The following is a 21,094-nucleotide window of genomic DNA, read 5'->3' as shown; positions in this document are numbered from 1 at the left end:
TTTTTGTATTTTCACCCTCCAGACATTATTTCCTAAAGGACTTAATTATGAAATGCCTATGTATGTTATGTTGTGAATTTGAACATGAAATATGTGTCGCTTGTAGATTATTCTCACGTTTTTCGAACGATGTACCCAGTGACTAATGAAAACTTACTATGTCCTCATTGAGATTTTACAGACGTGTTCAATACGCCTTATTTATACACTTCTGTAATATTAATGAAACGCATATTGTTATATTTGGTAGCACTTATTTGTTTTTCCTTTGCCTCCAACCCCCTTCGATGTGTAGAACGGATGTGGGTGGGGCCAGGTCTACATAGGGGTGCACATTTAAAAAAAAATCACAAATGCTCTGACGATACGTAAGCTTATTAAATATCAGTGATACTATCAAGAGCAGTGTGCGGTTTCCTTTTTCCTTCATCTTGTTCAATTGTTGCCATGCACCTGCAAATAAGATTGCTCAGATGTGCGAGTGCCTTTTGAATTTTCGTCTATGACTGCAGGAAAGGGCTACTCTAGAGATAGATATCTCAATAAAGTGGCAGAGCTACAGCACTGTTTGTCAGACCAGGAGACATCCCGAAAATCAGTCTTCTCACGAAAGTGGTGTTAGAATGGTTTGGCCTACAAACTAATATGACCACTCTATGGGATGGGGAGACTATCACGAACACAAGACTTTCTCTGTATTATTCTACACACCCACAACTGCCACGGGCCTCGCCTGGTACCGGTAAAAAAAAATGAATGGACTTTTTGTGCCCAAAAAAAGGGGTGTGTCCAAAAAACACAATTATTTCCTGAGTTTTCTTTTATCTCAGACACTTTATAAGACAGACACTTCAAAACATTAGTCCCAAAAAATCATAAGGAATATCTGTTTTCCATATATCAAAGATTTTGTAAAGATTTTTTTTTACACGTAGAGGGGTCATAAAATTCCAAATTAAATAGCTAAATGATCCATGGTATGACCATCTTAAAACAATTCACAATGTTAGCTTAGTAGAACCCCTCTTTTTAGTTAGTGGCTCCATACAGTTAAGATGGCGCCGGAGAAGAAGGCTGACGTTTTACATGTTCCTATACAATTGTGTTTTTTTTTCTTTTTTCTTTGCATTGTTTAACTTTTATTTTAAATTATTTTGTATTTTCTTTTCTCGACCTCCTGGTTTTGACCCTTGCCTGTCCTGACTCTGAGCCCGCCTGCCTGACCACTCTGCCTACCCCTGACATCGAGCCTACCTATCGTCTTGTACCATTTGGACTCTGACCTGGTTTATAAACTGTCGCCTGTACCCAACCTGCCTTTTGCCTACCCCTTTTGTCATAATAAATATTGTAGCTCAACCATCTGCCTCCTGTGTCTGTATTAGGGTCTTGCCTTGTGCCCTTTATAAACTCACCAAAAAAAGAAACATCCCTTTCTCAGGACCTTGCCTTTCAAAGATAATTAGTAAAAATCCAAATAACTTCACAGATCTTCATTGTAAAGGGTTAAAACACTGTTTCCCATGCTTGTTCAATGAACCATAAACAATTAATAAACATGCACCTGTGGAACGGTCGTTAAGACACTAACAGTTTACAGACAGTAGGCAATTAAGGTCACAGTTATGAAAACTTAGGACACTAAAGAGGCCTTTCGATTGACTCTGAAAAACACTAAAAGAAAGATGCCCAGGGTCCCTGCTCATCTGCTTGAACTTGTCTTAGGCATGCTGCAAGGAGGCATGAGGACTGCAGATGTAGCCAGGGCAATAAATTGCAACATCCGTACTGTGAGATGCCTAAGACATGGATGCAGGATGGACAGCTGATCGTCCTCGCAGTGGCAGACCATGTGTATCAACACCTGCGCAGGATTGGTACATCCGAACAGCACACCTGCGGGACAGGTACAGGATGGCAACAACAACTGCTGTTACACCAGGTACGCACAATCCCTCTATCAGTGCTCAGACTGTCCGCAATAGGCTGAGAGAGGCTGGACTGAGGGCTTGTTGGCCTGTTGTAAGGCAAGTCCTCACCAGACATCACCGGCAAAAACGTTGCCTATGGGCACAAACCCACCGTCGCTGGCCCAGACAGGACTGGCAAAAAGTGCTCTTCACTGACGAGTCACTGTTTTGTCTCACCGGGGGTGATGGTCAGATTCGCCTTTATCGTTGAAGGAATGAGCGTTACACCGAGGCCTGTACTCTGGAGTGGGATCGATCTGGAGGTGGAGGGTCCGTTATGGTCTGGGGCGTTGTGTCACAGCATCATCGGACTGAGCTTGTTGTCATTGCAGGCAACCTCAACGCTGTGCGTTACAGGGAAACTTCCTCCTCCCTCATGTGTTACCCTTCTTGCAGGCTCATCCTGACATGATCCTCCAGCATGACAATGCCACCAGCCACACTGCTTGTTCTGTGCGTGATTTCCTGCAAGTCAGGAATGTCAGTGTTCTGCCATGGCCAGCGACGAGCCCAGATCTCAATCCCATTGAGCACGTCTGGGACCTGTTGGATCGGAGGGTGAGGGCTAGGGCCATTCCCCCCCAGAAATGTCCGGGAACTTGCAGGTGTCTTGGTGGAAGAGTGGGGTAACATCTCCCAGCAAGAACTGGAAAATCTGGTGCAGTCCGTGAGGATGAAATGCACCGCAGTACTTAATGCAGCTGGTGGCCACACCAGATACTGACTGTTACTTTTGATTTTGACCCCTCCTTTGTTCAGGGACACATTATTCCATTTCTGTTAGTCACATGTTTATGGAACGTGTTCAGTTTATGTCTGTTGTTGAATCTTATGTTCATACAAATATTTACACATGTTAAGTTTGCTGAAAATAAACGCAGTTGACAGTGCGAGGATGTTTCATTTTTTGCTGCGTTTAGTACGAGCTGGCCATGACAGACCCAGCAGGCTTGGACCAGCTCCATCACGTTGTCTCCCTGCAGGGAACCACCATTGGGAGCTACAGTACATCGTGACCTTTTAGAAGGGCTTCATTCCCTGACAGAACGCCACGACCAAGGGTTTAAGGCGATAATGGCGCAAATCCATGAAGTAGCTCATAGGCAGCATGCCACATCACAGACCTCCCAACCACTCAGTAACCTTTCTTCTAGTTGTGGATTGGTTCAACCTACCCTGGCTCCCCGAGAATCCTGCTTACCTCTTCAGGAGCATTATGCAGTTGATCCTGGCACCTGCCGGGCTTTCCTTTCCCAGTGCTCCCTCATTTTCGAACTCCAGCCCTCTTCGTTCCCGTCGGTCCGATCGAAGATAGCGTATTTAATCACACTCATGTTTGGAAGGGCGCTCTCCTGGGCAACGGCTGTGTGGGAGCAGAAATCTGCGGTGTGCCATAGCCTGGAGGAATTTATGGCAGAGGTGAGAAAGGTTTTAGATTCTCCAGTGCCCGGGAGGGAGGTGGCTCAAAATACTGCAGGTACGTCAGAACTCTCATAGTGTGGCAGACTACGCAGTAGATTTTCGCACGTTGGACACCGATAGTTCCTGGAATCCGGAGGCTCTGTTCGACACCTTCCTCCACGGACTGTTGGAGGGGAAAAAGGATGAGTTCCCAGCTCAGGAAATACCAATGGACCTCGATTCCCTCATTGCCCTTTCGATTAGGATCGATGGGCGCCTACGAGAACGCCGGTGTGAGAGGTCAGTCAGGCCATGGGAACACTTGTTCATTTGTTGATGCTGGCACACGCCCTAAGGAATCAGGAAATCCCCGAAGTGTGTATTTCCAAGGAGAGCCGAAAACACCTGAGGTTCCTTGAGAATCATCGGCGACGGGTGAGTTAGATAGTGCAGAGCCCATGCAACTGGGAAGAGCTATGTTATCGGTTGGGGAACGCTCATGTAGGCTGAGTTCTAAATGTTGTCTGTACTGTGGAGGTGTAGGACATTATATAGCCACCTGCCCTGTCAAGAAACCCTTTTCTGTAGTGAGTTCAAGTACTCTGGTGAGCCAGACTGGGAGTTCCCTAATTCCAATCACCCGTACACCTTTTTCAGTGTTTCTGCTGTGGGGAGACCAGTCTAAGTCTCTCAGGGTGCTCATTGACTCTGGGACTGATGAAAGTTTTATGGATGCTACCATGGTTTCTGAATGAGGTATTCCCACTCAACCTCTCTTTGTCCCCATGGACACAAGGGCACTGGACAGGTGCTCAATTGGAAGAGTCACCCATAGAACAGTGCACATTCAGATTTCAGCAAACCACAGTGAGACCATACAGTTCCTCCTCATCGATTCCCCCCATGTTCCTGTTGTTCGGGGATTTTGCTACTTCTCTTTCCCCGCACTGTCCTTATGACTGTGCCATTGATCTCCTCCCCGGGCACCACACCACCTCGTGGTCGGCTATATTCTCTATCTGGCCCGGAGACCAAGGCCATGGAGGAGTACATTGAGAATTTTCTGGCTACTGGAGGCATCCGTCCGTCTGCATCTCCTGCCGGCGCAGGGTTTTTCTTTGTGGAGAAGACGGACAAGACCCTGTGTCCGTGCTTTGACTACAGGGGTCTTAATGATACAACGATCAAAAATCGTTACCCCCCCTACCACTCCTTTCCTCAGCTTTCAAACCTCTCCAGGGGGCCACCATTTTTTCCAAGCTGGACCTTCGGAATGCCTACCACCTGGTTTGGATATGCCAAGGAGATGAGTGGAAGACAGCATTTAACACAGCCAGCGGACATTATGAGTACCAGGTCATGCCGTTTGGACTCACTCGCTGTCTTCCAGGCCCTGGTAAACGATGTGCTCCGGGACATGCTAAATTGTTTTGTGTTCGTTTACCTTGACGACATCCTGTTTTTTTTCCCGGTCTGTCCAAGAACATGTTCTCCAAGTCAGACAAGTCCTTCAGTGCCTCTGGAGAACCAGTTGGTTGTGAAAGCCGAGATGTGTGAGTTACACCGCCTGACAATCTCCTTTCTGGGATATGTCATCGCTGATGGAAATGTCCAAATGGATTCTGAAAAGGTGAAAGCAGTGGTAGATTGGCCTCAACCTACGTCCAGATTGGCCTCAACCTACGCCCCCCACTCTCTGCAATCACCTCTCCCAAAGTACCGTTCACATGGTCTCTAGCTGTTGACAGAGCCTTTGTGGACCTGAAGCATCGGTTCACCACAGCACCCATCCTCATCCATCCGGACCTGTCTCGCCAATTTGTGGTAAGAGGTTGATGCTTCTGATGTTGGAGTGGGGGCCATCCTGTCCCAGCGATCTGCCCAAAAGCTCCATCCCTGTGCCTTCCTGTCTCATCGTCTCAATCCTGAAAAAAGGAACTACGATGTTGGTAACCGAGAACTTCCGTCTGTCAAGATGGCGCTGGAAGAGTGGAAAAACTGTCTGGAAGGAGCAAAACAGCCATTTTTGGTTTGGACCGACCATAAAAATGTGTAATAACTCCGTACAGCCAAGTGCCACGTCTCCAGGCAGGCCCAACCGGGGTCCATCCTCAGTTCTCGTCTCAGTTCTGGAAGGCGTTTGGCACTCTTATTGGGTCGTCGAGCCAGCCTATCCTCCGGATTCCATACCCAATCCAACGGCCAGTCGGAACGAGCTAACCAGGACCTGGAAACCACCCTACGATGCCTGCTCTCAACTAACTCCACTCCCTGGAGCCGGCAACTGGTCTGGGTGGAGTATTTCCGGAACACCCTTCTCTGTTCAGCTACGGGACTCTCCCCTTTTGAGTGCTCCATGGGGTATCAGCCTACACTCTTCCCAGAACAAGAGCAGGAAGTCACCCACGACCTAGATGTTCATCCGCCGCTGTCGACGTACTTGGAGAAGAACTCGGGCTGCACTTCTCAAGACCAAGTCCAGGTATCGCCACCGGACTCCAGCTCCCCGCTACCGCTTTGGGCAGAGGGTATGGCTTTCCACATGGGACCTGCCCCTTCGGGTGGAGTCCCGCAGACTGTCCCCTCATTTCATTGGTCCTTTTCCCATCTCTAGAGTCCTTAGTTTTGGGAAGGTTACGGTCCAGAGGAGAGGTGCTGGGTTCCCGCTAGAGATATCCTGAATCCAGCCCTCATCGCCAGGTATGCGCCCAGGTAGGACGCCATAGTCTTGTATCGTTTGGACTCTGACCTGGTTTATGAACTCTCGCCTGTATCCAACCTGCCTTTTGCCTACCCCTTTTGTCATAATAAATATCGGAGCTCAACCATCTACCTCCTACGTCTGCATTTGGTCTCGCATTGTGCCCTTATATAGGCTTTAGAATAAGCTGCAATATTTGCAGCCATGTAGGTGATAATAGGCGCTGATCTGTATTCAGTATAATTCTAATGTTAAGGTAAGATTTGACTGGAGAAAGCTGATCTGAATTCAGCACTGCATTTCTTTCGATCCTATCAGTATCGACACATGCTCCAACAACAAAGTTCTCCCTATGTGGTATTTTGGGAAATGCATGTGAGTTCTTCGGCCGTTATAGGAACGATGCATCGTTTAAACACTTGTTTTAAGTTCCATCGCTATCGGGAAACCGGTCCCAGGACATTTAAACAGTTAGAGACACTCTCACTCATCTGTTCAAACAGAGACACTCTCACTCATCTGGACACCAGACACCATGACCACACACGGACCAAGACAAACAGCCTTAAAGATTTAATGAAAGTTTAGGTTTCCTTTTCAAGACCCATTAGGTAAAACAAACACATTATGCACATTTTACATATTCAATGTGCAATTGATACACTACATGCAGAATATTGGAGGACTATATTGTCCATAAATAGTTTCATGAATGAGTGAGAATATAGAATATATGTAGTAACACATACACACAAAGATATAGAACACACACCTCTGAACCTGTTCACAAAGATATAGAACACACACACCTGTTGGTCCCCATTAAATAATGGAGGGGAGCTCATCTTCCACAGCATAAACTACGGTCATCAGCACCGGCAAGTAGAAAACACACATGTATAAGACATTGCATCTATCACCAGTATATATATTTTTTGTTAAACTGTGCAATCATGTTATTACAATCACATTATTCCAACCAATAATATTCCTGAAATGATTCCACCTTCAATGATAAAAGTAAACCTCAGATCATGATCAACAGCTTTCATGCAAATATAGTCATCATACAATTCTGAACACATTCCTGTTTAAACATTTCTCAGATGATTGTAAATCTATTTAATGCATTTTCCCCATGAATTATGCATGTGTAATTAAATGTGAAGTAATACCACTTCATGTACAATCTGGGCAACAAAAAAACACTACAATCATGTAGGCTATAATAACCTAGTCTAACATGTCTTTCAATGTGGGTACAAGTACATTTTGTGCACAAATCCACATTGAACCTTGATCTGATAAGGGGGCGACAAAAACAAAGGATCCAGTCAAAGCCGTCTCCAGCTTGTCACCTACTGGACAATAGGGACATTAGCATTGGTATTGTGAATAAAGGAGGTGTTTTGCTTGAGCATAATCCATACAGTAAGGACCAATGAGTGGTGAACATTTAACATCAGATGGTTTCACAATCAAAGAAAATAATGTCCCATAAAATGAAGGTGTGAGGAAATTCAATTGAACGATGTGCCAAAGAAAAGTACCTTGCTGTGTCTCATGCCTCCCTCTACAGCATGTTATTCCTAGCCTTGACATGACTGTCACATAACATGCCCTAACAGTGTTTCTCACCAATGTTATATTAAGCATATTACTTAGGAACTACGCCTACAAGCCAGTAGACAAATAAACCTGTTATTGGACTAATATAAGTACATGTAGGTATGTGTTGACATCTGTCAGAGAGCTGGCAATAACATGAGGTTCAACTTGTTGCCCAGAGATTTCTTTCTCCCACACGTGGTATTTGGGGGCCTTTTATAGTAATCCACTGGGTGCCAGATGTGACTGTGAACCGTGGGTTGTTCTGTAGCTGAACACGTGCTGCTTGTTTTTGGCTGAGTATGCCTGCCCGACTGACAGTGTGCATCTAAACATAGCATACTGGGCCTGCTTCCCCAATAGCGATGGAATTTAGGCTTACAAGTGTTTTAAAGATGAATATTTCCTACAACGGCCTAAGACTTAAAAAGTGTTTCCTGAAAACTCCATGTAGGGAGAACGTCATTGTTAGAGCAGGTGTGGATACTAATAGGATCGAAAGAAAGGCAGCACTGATCTTGGATCAGCTTTCTCCATTCAAATCCGACCTTAATTATTCCACAACACTGACAACAGATCAGCTTCTAGAAAGATAATAGCTTATCACCTATGGCTGCAAATATTGATGAGGCTTATTCTAATGCTTACTCTACAATAATGCACTAAATCAAAGGTATTCACATTGCGCACAATACACATCATGAAATATATTGAGACAAAATACAGTTGCCTACAATTAAGCAAAATAGGAAATTGATTTCAATATTATTGAATTATATAGACCGATACAATTTTAATTTCAATAATATTTTGTATCATTCCCTTGACTGTAACATTTGCAAAGACATGAAAATGATTTGTAGTCAACTTCGTTGTGAAGTTATCTGTGGTCTGTGACAGATAAACATCTTGATTATGTTCAGCAGAGACCTGTGTAGCCAGTACAGTGAAAGGAAAAAAATAACGGCACACTTCATTGTTATACGAGTGGTCTGAACGAGCGTTTTCAAGTGCAACTTTAGTAACAAAGGTTTTGGGAAATAGTGAAGAGATTTAATGATGCTCCTACCAAGATTCCAACGATGAACTTAGCCTTAAAATGACTTTGGGAAAAGGTGTCCTGTACTGGTGGAAGTTGGGGGTGAGTATTTCATGTGAGAGAAGGCCATGCAGCTGAAGGTTGCCAGTCTCTATATTTACCCATAGGCAGAGACACAGACTATAAAAAAGCAGAACCGCCACAGTTGTCACAGCACTGAGGAAGAACATCAGTCATGTAGGTTTTGTCCCTATGGTCATATTAAAATAGCATGGCAGTGTAGCAAGCCACTGCAATTATATAGTGATACTAGCAAATATAAGACATTGGAGTCTCAGAGACATAGGGAAATAAATCACCTTCAATGTTGCAACAACATGTATTAAAGACTCACAATGTGAAAACGGGTTACAATAGCTGATGATGGCATTTTGTATATTTTTTGCATCCCCAGTAGCCGACGCTAATGGCGAAAGCTAGTCTTACTGGGGTCCGACACATAACGAAAAAGACATTACAGATAAAAGACTTTACAATTTAAAACATGAACATGTAGTGTCAGCATGTGTGCACGCATCTATCCGTTACACATACATGTCAGTACGTACACACAACAAGCAGGTCACATGGGGCAGAGCCTTTGTGCCTTGCGGTGTTGCTTTAATTGTTTTTTTAAAACCAGGTTTGCTGTTCAGTGGCGCTATATGCGATGGGAGTCCCATGCACTCATGGCTCTATATAATACTGTATGTTTCCTTAAATTTGTTCTGGACTTGGGGACTGTGAAAAGACCCCTGGTGGCATGTCTGTTGGGGGGGTGGCATGCATAGTATTAATATTAGCCCTCTGATTGTGAAGAGCAAGAACAATTTGGGGCGGCCTAGTGGTTAGAGCGTTGGGCCTGTAACCCGAAAGGTTGCTAGATTGAATCCCTGAGCTGACAAGGTAAAAATCTGTCGTTCTGCCTCTGAACAAGGCAGTTAACCCACTGTTCCTAGGCTGTCATTGTAAATAAGAATTCTTAACTGACTTGCCTAGGAAATTAAAAAATAAATCCTGTTCTGGGCCAGGTGCATTTTAACTAGGTCTTTCTTTGCAGCACTTGACTATATGACTGGACAATAATCAAGATAAGATAAAAACTAGAGCCTACAGGACTTGCTTTGTGTAGTGTGGTGTCAGACCTCTCCCCATGTTTACAGCTATTGAATCTATACGTTCTGACCATGACAGTTTACAATCTAAGGTAATACCAATGAATTTTGTCTCGTCAACTTGTTCAACCATTCATTACCAGATTCAGCTGAGGTCTAGAACTGTTTGTACCAAATACAATGCTTTTAATTTTTAGATATGTGCATGATGAGTATATTACTGGCCACCCATTCCAAAATTGACTGTAACTCCTTGTTACGGGTGTCAGTGACTTCGTTAGCTGTGGTTGCTGACATGTATATGGTTGAATCCTCAGGACACACATGCTTTGTTTAATTCTAGTGGCAGGTCATTGGTAAAAATAGAAAAGAGTAGAGTACCTAGAGCGCTGCTCTTCGGTACACCACACTTTACATGTTTGACATTAGAGAAGCTTCCATTAAAGAAAACCCTCAGTTCTATTAGATAGCTCTGAATCCAGGTTGAAAAGCCATAACACATACATTTTCTCAACAACAGGTTGTGGTCAATAATATCAAAGGCTGCACTGAAATCCTCTCAGCAATTTCTTTCAATCAATCATGTCATTTGTGTCAGTGCAGTACATGTTGAATGCCCTTTTCTATTAGCATGCTGAAAGTCTATTGTTAATTTGTTTACAGAGAAATAGCATTGTATTTGGTTAAACACCATTTTTCCCCCAACAGTTTGCTAAGAGTTGGCAGCAAGCTGATAGGTCTGCTTTTAGAACCAACAAAGGCAGCTTTACCACTCTTGGGTAGCGGAATGAATTTGACTTCCTTCTCAGATTAAAGAATGACAGATAGGAGTGGCTATAGAGTCAGCTTCCCTCCTCGGTAGCTTTCCACCTAAGTTGTCAATGCCAAGAGGTTTGTCATGATTGATCGATAACAATTTTTCCACCTTTACCACACTAACTTAAAAAATTCTAACTTACAATGCTTTTATTTAATTATTTGTTTATTTATGCATGAGTACGATGGCACACTATTCGTTGGTGGCATTTCCTACCTAAGTTGGCACACTTTGCCAATGAAGTAATCATTCAAATAATTGGCAACATCAAGTTGGTTTGTGATAAATAAGCCACCTGATTTGATGAAAGTCAGAGCTGAATTTCTCTTTCTGCTCATAATGTCATTTAAAGTATTCCAATGTGTTTTTCCATCTTTCTTTATATCATATATATTGGCTTCTTAATACAGTTTCTTCTTCTTTGTGTTGACTTTAGTCACATGATTTGTCAATTTGCAGTAAGTCAGCCAGTCAGATGTGCAGCCAGCCGTATTAGCCACTCCGTTGGCCACGTCTTTCAGCCTTAACAATTTTAACAGTCAGTTTCTTAACAGGTGCATGTTTACCAATAATTGGAAGAAGTAATTTCATAAATTCTTCAAGTGCAGTGTCTGGATGCTCCTTATTAATCACATCAGACCTACAAATATTTTAACATCATCACATAAGAGTCACAGCAAAATCTTTTGTATGATCTCTTACACACTATTTTATTAATGGCTTTTGGAACTTTGGCTTTCCTGGACTTAGCCACTATATTGTGATCACTGCATCCAATGGGTACGGATACAGCTTTAGAACAAAGTTCTACAGTAATAGTAAACATGTGATTGATACATGTGGATGATCTTGTTCCTGTAGTGTTTGTAAACACCCTGGTAGGTTGATTAATAACCGGAACCAGATTACAGTCACTGGTTACAGTGAAAAGCTTCCACTTGAGCAGACATCATGATGAAAACCTGTCAATATTCAGCTCCCCAAGAAAGTAGACCTCTCTGTTTACATCACATACACTATCAAGCATTTCACACATGATTTATATACTGACTGTTAGCACTTTGTGGTCTATAGCAAGACCCCAAAAGAATAGGCTTTAGATGAGGCAAGTGAACCTGCAGCCACAACACTTCAAAAACAATTGACATGAGATATACTGTAAGCATTACAGGGATATGGCTCTGAATATATACACCAACGCCTTCCCCATAGGAATTCCTGTATCTTTTATATATGTTATATCCTTGTATTGATTGCTACAAAGGAATTATCTAAATTAATCTCAGAAATGGCTAATATATGAATGTTATCTGATGTTAGCAAGTTATTGATTTCATGAACCTTATTTCTAAGGCTACATCTATTGTCAATATGGGCTATTTTCAGCCCTTTCCTGGGTAGCTTACCAGTGATAGACATAACATGGAAAAGAGCAAAGCAATGAAACATTCAGCAGTCGATTAATCAGTTGGTGTTGGTAAGTTTGTTCGTGTGCTGCTGGGTTGAAGCTACTAACCTATAGGCTTGGCTCCCTCATCCATTCCAGGCTTTTGGGAGGGAGGACAATGAGCCTGTCATAGCGGATGTAAGCAATGTCACCAAGTGCTCTAGCAGCTTTCATGGCTGGGATAAGTTCTTTCCTCTTCTGGCGCACAGCTGCAGGATAGTCCTCGTTGAGGAAGATATAAGTTCCTCTCAAGTTCTTGGCACTTTCCAGAACAGCTGTCTTGTCCTTTAACCTCAGGAACTTGACCACTATCGACCTGGGCCCGTCACCTGGGCTGGTGATGGGTTTTCCAGTCCTGTGGGTGCGCTCAACCTCAAATCTTCCTGTGATCAATCTTCAGTTTCTTTGAGATAACTTCCCTCACTTTGTCTTTAGACGCCATTCAGGTCTTATGTCGAGATTCTGCAATTCCTTCCCCAACAATGTTGTTCCACCTTGATTGTCCCTCGAGAATCTGATTTCTCAGTCATTGTAATCATGGATTCACATACAGAAATGAAGTCCTCTCTCAATGACTTACAGATTGCTGTCACCTTGCAGTTTTGTTTAAACTCATTGAGCTGACCCTGGGATAACTGCAAACTGCTCTTCGGGTCCTGTACCCCTCAGGTAGTTCATTCTTTTATTAGTTGAATCCACCAGTATTTAGACAACACTTGAAGCCATTTTCTTGTTGTAACAACTGGTTGTAGAACAATTTTTGTTAGTTTAAAAGATCATTCACCGGTGATAGACATCACAGTCCTCAACTGTACTCCCACTGGCTTTGGTCTTTGTCATATAGCAACGTAGGCTACACTGTTACTCCTCGCAGTTCCAGAAAGGGCAGGTCACAAGGAAGATTGAAACAGCAGGGATCTAGAGAGACACAAACCCGGGACAATCCGTTATCCCAGCTACAAGGGATAATCCCGTCGCAGGCGGCATTCAAGTCAAGAAAACCCCTCTAGCTTGATAGGCAGCTAGGCCAGCTGCTATGCCAAGCAGTTCCCCAGATCCTTGGTTGGCAGGATCCATGGACAGTTAGTTGCTGAGACCGCTGCTGACACAAACCGCATCGCGGGACCCCAAAAAAAGGTAGCTAGCTAGAAACTTTTTCAATAGAACAGTTGAGACTCAAAACAAACCGAGCTTTCCCTCAATTCAACAGGAAGTTAAAAGAACACCCTGCGTTCTGTTAGACAGGTAACTCTCAAGCCACGATATGAGTGAAATAAATTGCCAGAGTACATGATTCTATATCTCTGTACATAATTTTATTTACATGGTACAATTTTGCTGTAATGTTGGGTAACAAGATTATATGTGCGGTACATAAATATAAAGATGGTTTGTACAAACTTGCATAACTAAAAAGGGTTAAAATGAAAAAGGTGAAATCTCACAGCCCTACCGAGAGACTAGAGCTGAGCAGCCAGACACACAAAAAAAGTCCACTGGATCAGTTCTGACTACTGAGGAACACAGGTACTTGCACACAATACTCAGCCACCATCCATCCATCAAATGGCATACATTAGACATGTGTTTAATACATAGCATGTGATTCGCACTACACAATATATATTTCTGATTATTCACACATTTTCTGGGAAATATTGATCAAAAGATTAGTGGACCTAACCCTTCCAACCTCAGCAATCTGGTTAATTTAGGCTATTTGTCATTGATACAACAACCCAAGCAAAACATCCCATATCCTCAAATAAGATCACAGAATGTGCATCAGCACTGTCACATGACAACAGTTTGGGGTCACATGACCCGATCTCAATTGCAGGAAGTGAACGGTCTTCCGCCAGTCTCCCATCCAGCCAGACAAAGGCAGCGCCAAGTTTCCCCTTCAAATACACATTACATCACAGCATCAGACCTAAATACTTTTTAGAAACCCCATCTTTAACGGATACAAGTAAACCTAAGCAATGGTTTTTAGTGCAGCACACATTGCAGGAAGAATGAACCAGTGGAGCAGGCTTGTATGAGTACACTGATATTCTGTTTGATTCAGATGAATCTGATGAGAACCTATAGGGCTGGAACAGAACACATCCATCCTCCAAGTGTCAGTGCCGCTTTCACCATTCATACTGGATGATCATTTCATAAGCATCTTGAACAGGTTGTTCTTTAGGTGATAAAAAAAATAAAAGACTTCATTTGTTAAAGTCACTTCTTCACATCTGATCTCACAATAGAGAATGTGCTTGGGGGTCTCCCCTGAATTGAGGCCCCATACAGCACAGACACAAACATGTCTGGTAGTACATATAAATGGACTGATCCGGTCGGGGCTGTAACAGTCTTATAGGCTACAACGTCCCCCATCTCCTCAGAAAAATCTCATAAATACAGAGTCAAAGTAGTAAACTCATGACAACCACAACACATCAGACCGCCTACTTGACAACAATCAGATTCCCAAAAAACACTAAGAATTAAGCCAGGTCCAGGCGTCCCTGGAAAAGAGTGTCCTAGTCTGCTGATTTTTTTTAGTTCTTCTTTTGTCTTTAATTTTTTGTAAAATCGTAAGCTCAGACAGAAAACAGAAGAAAAATGTGATCGTTCATGCATTGCAGACAACTGGATTCCCCCCATACTGTAAAAAAAAACAAAAAAAACTAGTCCTTTAGAACGCAGGTCAAGCGCGAGTCCTTTTTTTTGCCAATCACTCCAAGTGTTCAAGGTCAAAGTGAGAGAAGGTCTTATATTCTCTGGATCTTGTCAGCCACCACCACAGGGTTCTCCTTGCGGATCTTGGCGGCGGCGTCGGCTTTGTAGTCATACGGGCAGTTGTGCTTGTCTGAATAACGGTGGAGTCCACAGAACAGGTTCCCACAGCGGCAGTCAAAACCTGACAGAGCAAAAAGGCACAGTGAGTCAGTCACACTAATAGACCCAGCTCATATCACCTCTGCGCAGTGTATCCTATACTCAATCACAGAGAGGCACATAAGCCATAGTCTTGACTGAGGTCTGACTGAATAAGCAACAATGTTAGGCAGTACTGGATTGTTTGTCCTCACCTGTAAGGCCAACCTTCTTGCGGCACATGAAGCACCTGTTCTTTTTCGGTTTGGCGGAGTCGGGTGATTTGGATTCATCACTGCCGGCAGCACTAGGAGGGGAAGCTGAGGCGGTGGGCTGAGTGACCACTGGAAAGACCAGAAAAATAAGACATCAAAACAACAGAGCCCAGAGACTATTCACAACCACCTCCCATCACAGGCCTGTAACCACTCACGTGACCCCCACCCAATGAGGCACTGAACACCCATATGAATCAGACACGCACCAGGTTCTGCAAGCTCTGCTCTAGGCGACGCTCCTTCCTCTTCACAGGAAATGCTCATCTCGGTCATCTGTTGGGTAACAGGAAGAGCTGCTGCCCCACTACAGTGAGAGAAAGCGAACAGGTGTATTAGGCTAAAAAAAATCATCCACTTCATACTAGCAACCTCATTCAGATGTAACAATATAACAAACGTGGTGCGAGAGAAGTGAGTCATTTGGTGATACTTGGTCTTAAAGAATGGTTTCCATGGTCATTTCAGAGTAGCAACAGACCCTCACCTGGCAGCTTCGGCCTCCGCTTCAGCAGCAGCAGCATTATTCAAGGATGCCTCAATTCTCTGGATGGTCGAGGTCTCCATTGTGGGGCTACTGGACACACTGCCACCTAAATGAAACAATACATGATTAGATTAACTAAGAGAAAATACACTGACTGCAAAAACATGGAGTTGTAAGGCATCTGCTTCTCAAACAGATAAAGATTAACAAAACCAATTATGGAGGAAAGGCAGATCTTACCCATTGCACTCAGGGGGCTCACTCCATTGTTCTGTCTGGTCAGGTGGTCCTTATAGCAGACAGAGCACATGCCACTGGTCCTGGGGTTTCCAAAGAAACCACAGCCGGTGGCACAAAGCATGGGCGCTTGGCTCTGATTGGTCTCCTGTGCCATCTCTGCTGATTGAATTGTCCTGGACATAATTAAAATAGAGATTCCTTAGAAAATGGGAATACATTTTTTAATAACACTTTCAATATAAAAACGCTGGTCAAAAGTTTTTTTTTATGCTTTTGAGTTTTGAAAATGCAGATTTCTGAACGCTAATGTGACCTCTGCCATTAGAAGATACTGAACCCACAACCTAAGAAGCAATATGCCTACTCCAGCATTCTCAGGGCAGTCCTGTAATCACTGCAGCATTGAGCTGCTTGCCACCATTAAAAAAAAATCCCTGCCACTTAATTCAGGTAACCATATATACCCGACCATTGTCCCATTACGGCGTCAGAGCACAGCGTCGCCAGTGAGGCCATCTTCCTTTTGACTTTGAACTAAGACTACTACTACGACCACTACTAAGACTAAGACTACGTTGGCAAACAACCTGAAAGGGTGCATGCACACTGCCACCTAGAGTCTTGTTTGAACAGATATAAAGTAGGGTTGGGCGATGTCTGGAATCCTGCATCACAACTGATAATGGCGCTAACGTTGTTGGAATGGCCATGGCTGAACTGTTTCGGCCACATTCTCAAGCAGGAAAACAAACAATTCTCTTAAGCAGGAAAAGGCCAACACTGACAGAGCATTTGGTGTCCGTCGAGCTATCAATGGTGTGTTCTCCAAAAAGCTAGCCGAGAAGAGAACTGCGTGATGAGCTCAGACTCACTCAACACTCCCCAATCAAACTCTATTAATTATTGTTTTAAGATGGTCATATTATGGATCGTTTGGCAATTAGATTTTTAGGACCCCTTTGGGTATAAATAAAATATTGAATTTGGCCTACTACTATAGCCCAGAGAAATGCATTGCATGACACATTCATAAATGGCAAAACAGTCAAAAACAAATCATAAGAAACCAGGTTTAAGTGTTTAGCTTACATCTAGGAGATACAAGAAAGTTCTAGACAGAGACACACTAAACAAAAATATAAAATGCAACATGTAAAGTGTTGGTCCCTTGTTTCAAGATAATCCATCCACTTGACAGGTGTGGCATATCAAGAAGCTGATTAAACAGCATGATCATTACACAGGTGCACCTTTTGCTGGGGACAATAAAAGGCCACACTAAAATGTGCAGTTGTGTCATAACACAATGCCACCGATGTCTCAAGTTGAGGGAACGTGCAATTGGGATACTGACTGCAGGAATGTCAACCAGAGCTGTTGCCAGAGAATTGAATGTCCATCTCTACCATAAGCTGCCTCCAATGTAATTTCAGAGAATTTGGTAGTCCGTACCGGTGCGTCAATCGACTCTAGGTGGTTAAAGCCAGAAAAATATAAAATGCTTGTGTTCCTTGTCAGAAACCTTTTAGCAAGATATGGCTAAAATAATAGGCAGAAGGGTTTTATTACCACTTATCGAAAGCGCTGCTGTAGGAGCTTATGCAATGCCCTTTGCTCAATTCAAGGCTATGAATAAACCCTTCGACAATATTAGAAACATTTGTTTATATGTTTAACTTGTACAAGTAACGTGCACTGGAAGTGCTATTGACAGCCTGGTGTAGGCCTATATAATTGACTGTTTGGTTTGCAAGGAGGGATTTTCCAGCAGCACACAATTAGTTTTTCCTAAAGCTTTGGTCAGGTGAAGGCCAGAAATGCATGTTTGCTTAAACTTCTCATTTGATTAATCAATTTTGTAATAGATGGTTCTCGCTCTGTCAATATTACTGTACCATGTTTTTATTTAGGCTATTCACAAACATAAAACTTTGACTCAGTTAATGGCTTCTTACATTCATTTGAAGGTTGATCATGAAAGAGTAGGCTATATGCTTAAGCCAACAAGTCACATTCAAATAGAATGATGATTGGGGGAAAAAGGGAAAGTAAGCTTTTAAAACAAGCCAGACAATGGAGTGTCCGCTGCAAAAGGCCCATGATCATCCGACATTGAAGAGGTGAGAGAAATGGTCAGACATTCTGCACAGCTTTTGGCACCATATACATTCATTAAAATAGACTATGGCAAATAAGAATAGGTAGGTCATTTGGTATGTTTCCTGTTGAGTGCTGCCCGACTCCAGCTGTACCAGCCAAGTTAAAACAAGCTAAACTAGCGTCTGTTAAAAATTCTACTTGCTTCCGTCACATCACGACTTCAGACATTGTTGATCTCCAATTACATTGTAGTAAGTAAAGGATGGCGATTTACCGCAATCTGTAGTTATGGAAGGTTTCCTCATGAGTATAATTCAGTGTCATTTCCTTCAGTTAATTACTTAAAATGATGAGTCCTCAATGGCGCTGCCCATGCTAAAGCAGGCTTCTGGGCACTAGGGTCCTCCATCTACGGGTTCAACTCAACTCGCTCACAGTGGGTTTATTTGGAGGCACATTGAATGTTCTCTAAACAGAGATTTGATAATCCCAGGGTTTTAATAGCCTCGCTGTCTGTAGGCAGTTTTTATATATATATATATATATATTTTTTACAACATTCATTTCAGCACCATCTGTCAGTCACTCTTTCAGCACTATGTTTATCAGTTGGGGTTTAGACCCAGTTAGAATTTAAACCTTGATAGCATCACCGGTGAGTTCATCACAGTAAATGTGTGGCTGCCTGCATGGTTATCGTCAACAGACAAGACAGGGGTCTAAACAGATGGCGGGATGTGAAAACAGTGTTCAATCATTGGCAAGAAGCAACCAGTCCTTCTGGTTGCTTCACTCACTATCATGTCCAGAGATGAACAGTGGTGTGTGAACCTTTCCCCAACCCAGAGCGTTCTGATCAGCTACAAACAACTGGGATAGATAGTGGTACAGTAACAGTCTTAAGGCAGGTTGATAAATACCCCAAATTAAGTAGCCAGTTTCCATTAGCTTAACCGTAGCCAACTAGTCTGTTCATGGAAGAAAACGAAAAGCAAGTTGAGGCACTTGTATCAGTCTTCTAGGAACCGAGGAGTGCCGCGCAGGGGTGGGGAGACTCACAAGCCCATGCCACGCTTTCTAGCGAAATGCGTCAGAGGTTTCCCCCAGAAAGGCACTTCAATCGCCGCATCACGTGTATGCCTGCTGACTGCAGTGCTCTTTGCTGCCCCAAACTCGCATGGACGGGGTATTAGCTTTCGCCTGTCACAAGGGTGCAATGTGACAGGCTGATCTCAAAAACGCACCCACACGACCTCGCTACGCTATTTATAGGTAACCCTGGAAGCCCCACTAAAGTTTGGTTACGTCACCAAACCGTAGCGCCTGCTCACAGTGAGACGGGTCCGTTCGTAATTTGTTTCTACAGAAACGTATGTAGGGCGCTCACGGTTTGACTGAGATATGGTAAATGTTTACATACAAGCTGCAATGCCACACACACGCCATGAATTGTATTGACAAGAGCGGTGGCTTTGCCTTACACATATATAATAACCCGTGTGTTGCTAGGTAGCTACATTATAAGCCAACAGTCCCACTTCTTAACACATTTATTTTGATGTCTGCAATACCGATGAGCCCCCCCCCATTAATCAACTAACAATGTTATACAAAACTACAATGGATCTAAAATTATACATTTAATAAATCCCCCACACAGACTGGCAAGCTAGTTGGGACAACAGTTCCGGGGAACGAATCAGACGCTGCAATACCAGTACAGATGGAGTAGAGGCCTCGATTGCTCTTTAAATCCACTGAGTCACGCTAGGCTACGTAGCTAGTGAAGATTGTAATTCCGACATCTAAGTTAGCCTACCATCACTGTACTACCAAACAACGTCGTGATAGATGTTCAGCTAACTACAAATGATCATACAGCAGTAATTACTATGATCCAGCAAGATAACTAGTGAAATGTGGTTCATACAAGTCACGACGATTACCGTTAGCTAGCGAAGGTTAGCGCTTTGTCTTTTCCTTTTGTTCCCGTTTTGTCAATTCAACATGAACAAATGTAGTTCTTCCAGTAATTGATGTATACCAAAACATCTGTAGCGACAGTCAAATAAAACGGATGTCAATTTAAACAGACTTTAGGGACGTTAATCATGTAAAATATTCGAAGGTTGAGCAGGTGGCCTCGAGTTGATCCACATCACAGTCAAGCTAGCTTAGCTAACGACGACGCATACGGAATCAGATAGTTGCCGTTTTAGGTCGGCGCTGGCTCACGAGAAGCCTTTGGACGATAAGTCCTACTTTCTAACAATTGTTTTCCGCGGTGTAATAAAAAAAACAGAATTGTTTGACCCCCCCCAAATAAACAGCCAGCTAACGTTAACTAGCGTAACTTAACCCATCATTTATTGGGAAAAAAGTACATATCTGTATTTAGCTAGCTATTGACCCTCATTGTGTAATCGTAAAGTAATGAAACTAGGTTTAAATAGCTAGTTAAACAAATTTAAGTTGTATTTTAACGGTAAAACTAGCTCGTTAGCTACCGTTATCGATGCCCTTTCAAAGCCACACAACAGCCAGTAACGTTCGTTAAACATCAACAATACTTTGCTTTTCATAACGCGCAAGCTAGTTCGCTGGAAAATATTTTGTAAAGGAGTTTAACTTACCGTCAGAACTAGTGTTTTTGCACTGTAACGTTAGTTGGTCGTTCGCTGTACAAAAAGTCCTGGCAGACTCTCCGTTCCCCTTCCTGAGATACTAAGGGCTCCGTCTAAAAGTACGCCCGCTAGAGAAGCTCCTGACTGTTTTCCGCTTCTGTTTTATTTTTTTTTTGCCTTCTTTAGTACGAGTGGTAACACACGTCATGGAAAATAGCGACCCTCTGATTGGAAGACAGGAGTGTAGGGGGCACCTAGTTTCGGTCGTCGCTGATATGTAACCAGTATGCAACACATACCCGAAGTATTAGCTACAATGTAACCATTTTGAATAATTATTGCGGATGTTTTGGAAAGCTG

General features: G+C 43.1%; 1 protein-coding gene across 1 annotated transcript; it reads right to left on the bottom strand.

Moving 5' to 3' along the window:
* Positions 1-13,431: 13,431 nt before the first annotated feature.
* Positions 13,432-20,981, bottom strand: zfand5b (zinc finger, AN1-type domain 5b). The gene is made up of 6 exons (XM_021602357.3): positions 20,744-20,981; positions 16,011-16,183; positions 15,771-15,876; positions 15,493-15,590; positions 15,224-15,352; positions 13,432-15,051 (listed from the first exon to the last, which is right to left on the bottom strand). Exons 2-6 carry the CDS (start codon positions 16,162-16,164, stop codon positions 14,903-14,905), a joined length of 636 nt encoding a protein of 211 aa, XP_021458032.1. The 5' UTR covers positions 16,165-16,183; positions 20,744-20,981; the 3' UTR covers positions 13,432-14,902.
* Between the last annotated feature and the right edge of the window lie 113 nt (positions 20,982-21,094).

This window comes from Oncorhynchus mykiss, chromosome 5 (genome assembly GCF_057628025.1).
Source record: "Oncorhynchus mykiss isolate SJ-2025 chromosome 5, ASM5762802v1, whole genome shotgun sequence".
Classification (NCBI taxonomy): domain Eukaryota; kingdom Metazoa; phylum Chordata; class Actinopteri; order Salmoniformes; family Salmonidae; genus Oncorhynchus; species Oncorhynchus mykiss.
This window is presented reverse-complemented; position numbering and strand designations above follow the sequence as displayed.

Bases quoted from the DNA above. Each gene is read 5' to 3' on its own strand.
- zfand5b (XM_021602357.3), bottom strand. From the start codon at position 16,164: ATGGCACAGGAGACCAATCAGAGCCAAGCGCCCATGCTTTGTGCCACC. The intron at 15,877-16,010 runs GTAAGATCTGCC...TGTTTCATTTAG, and splicing joins GAGCCCCCTGAGTGCAATGG to GTGGCAGTGTGTCCAGTAGC. The intron at 15,353-15,492 runs GTGCGTGTCTGA...TGGTCTTTCCAG, and splicing joins AGCAGAGCTTGCAGAACCTG to TGGTCACTCAGCCCACCGCC.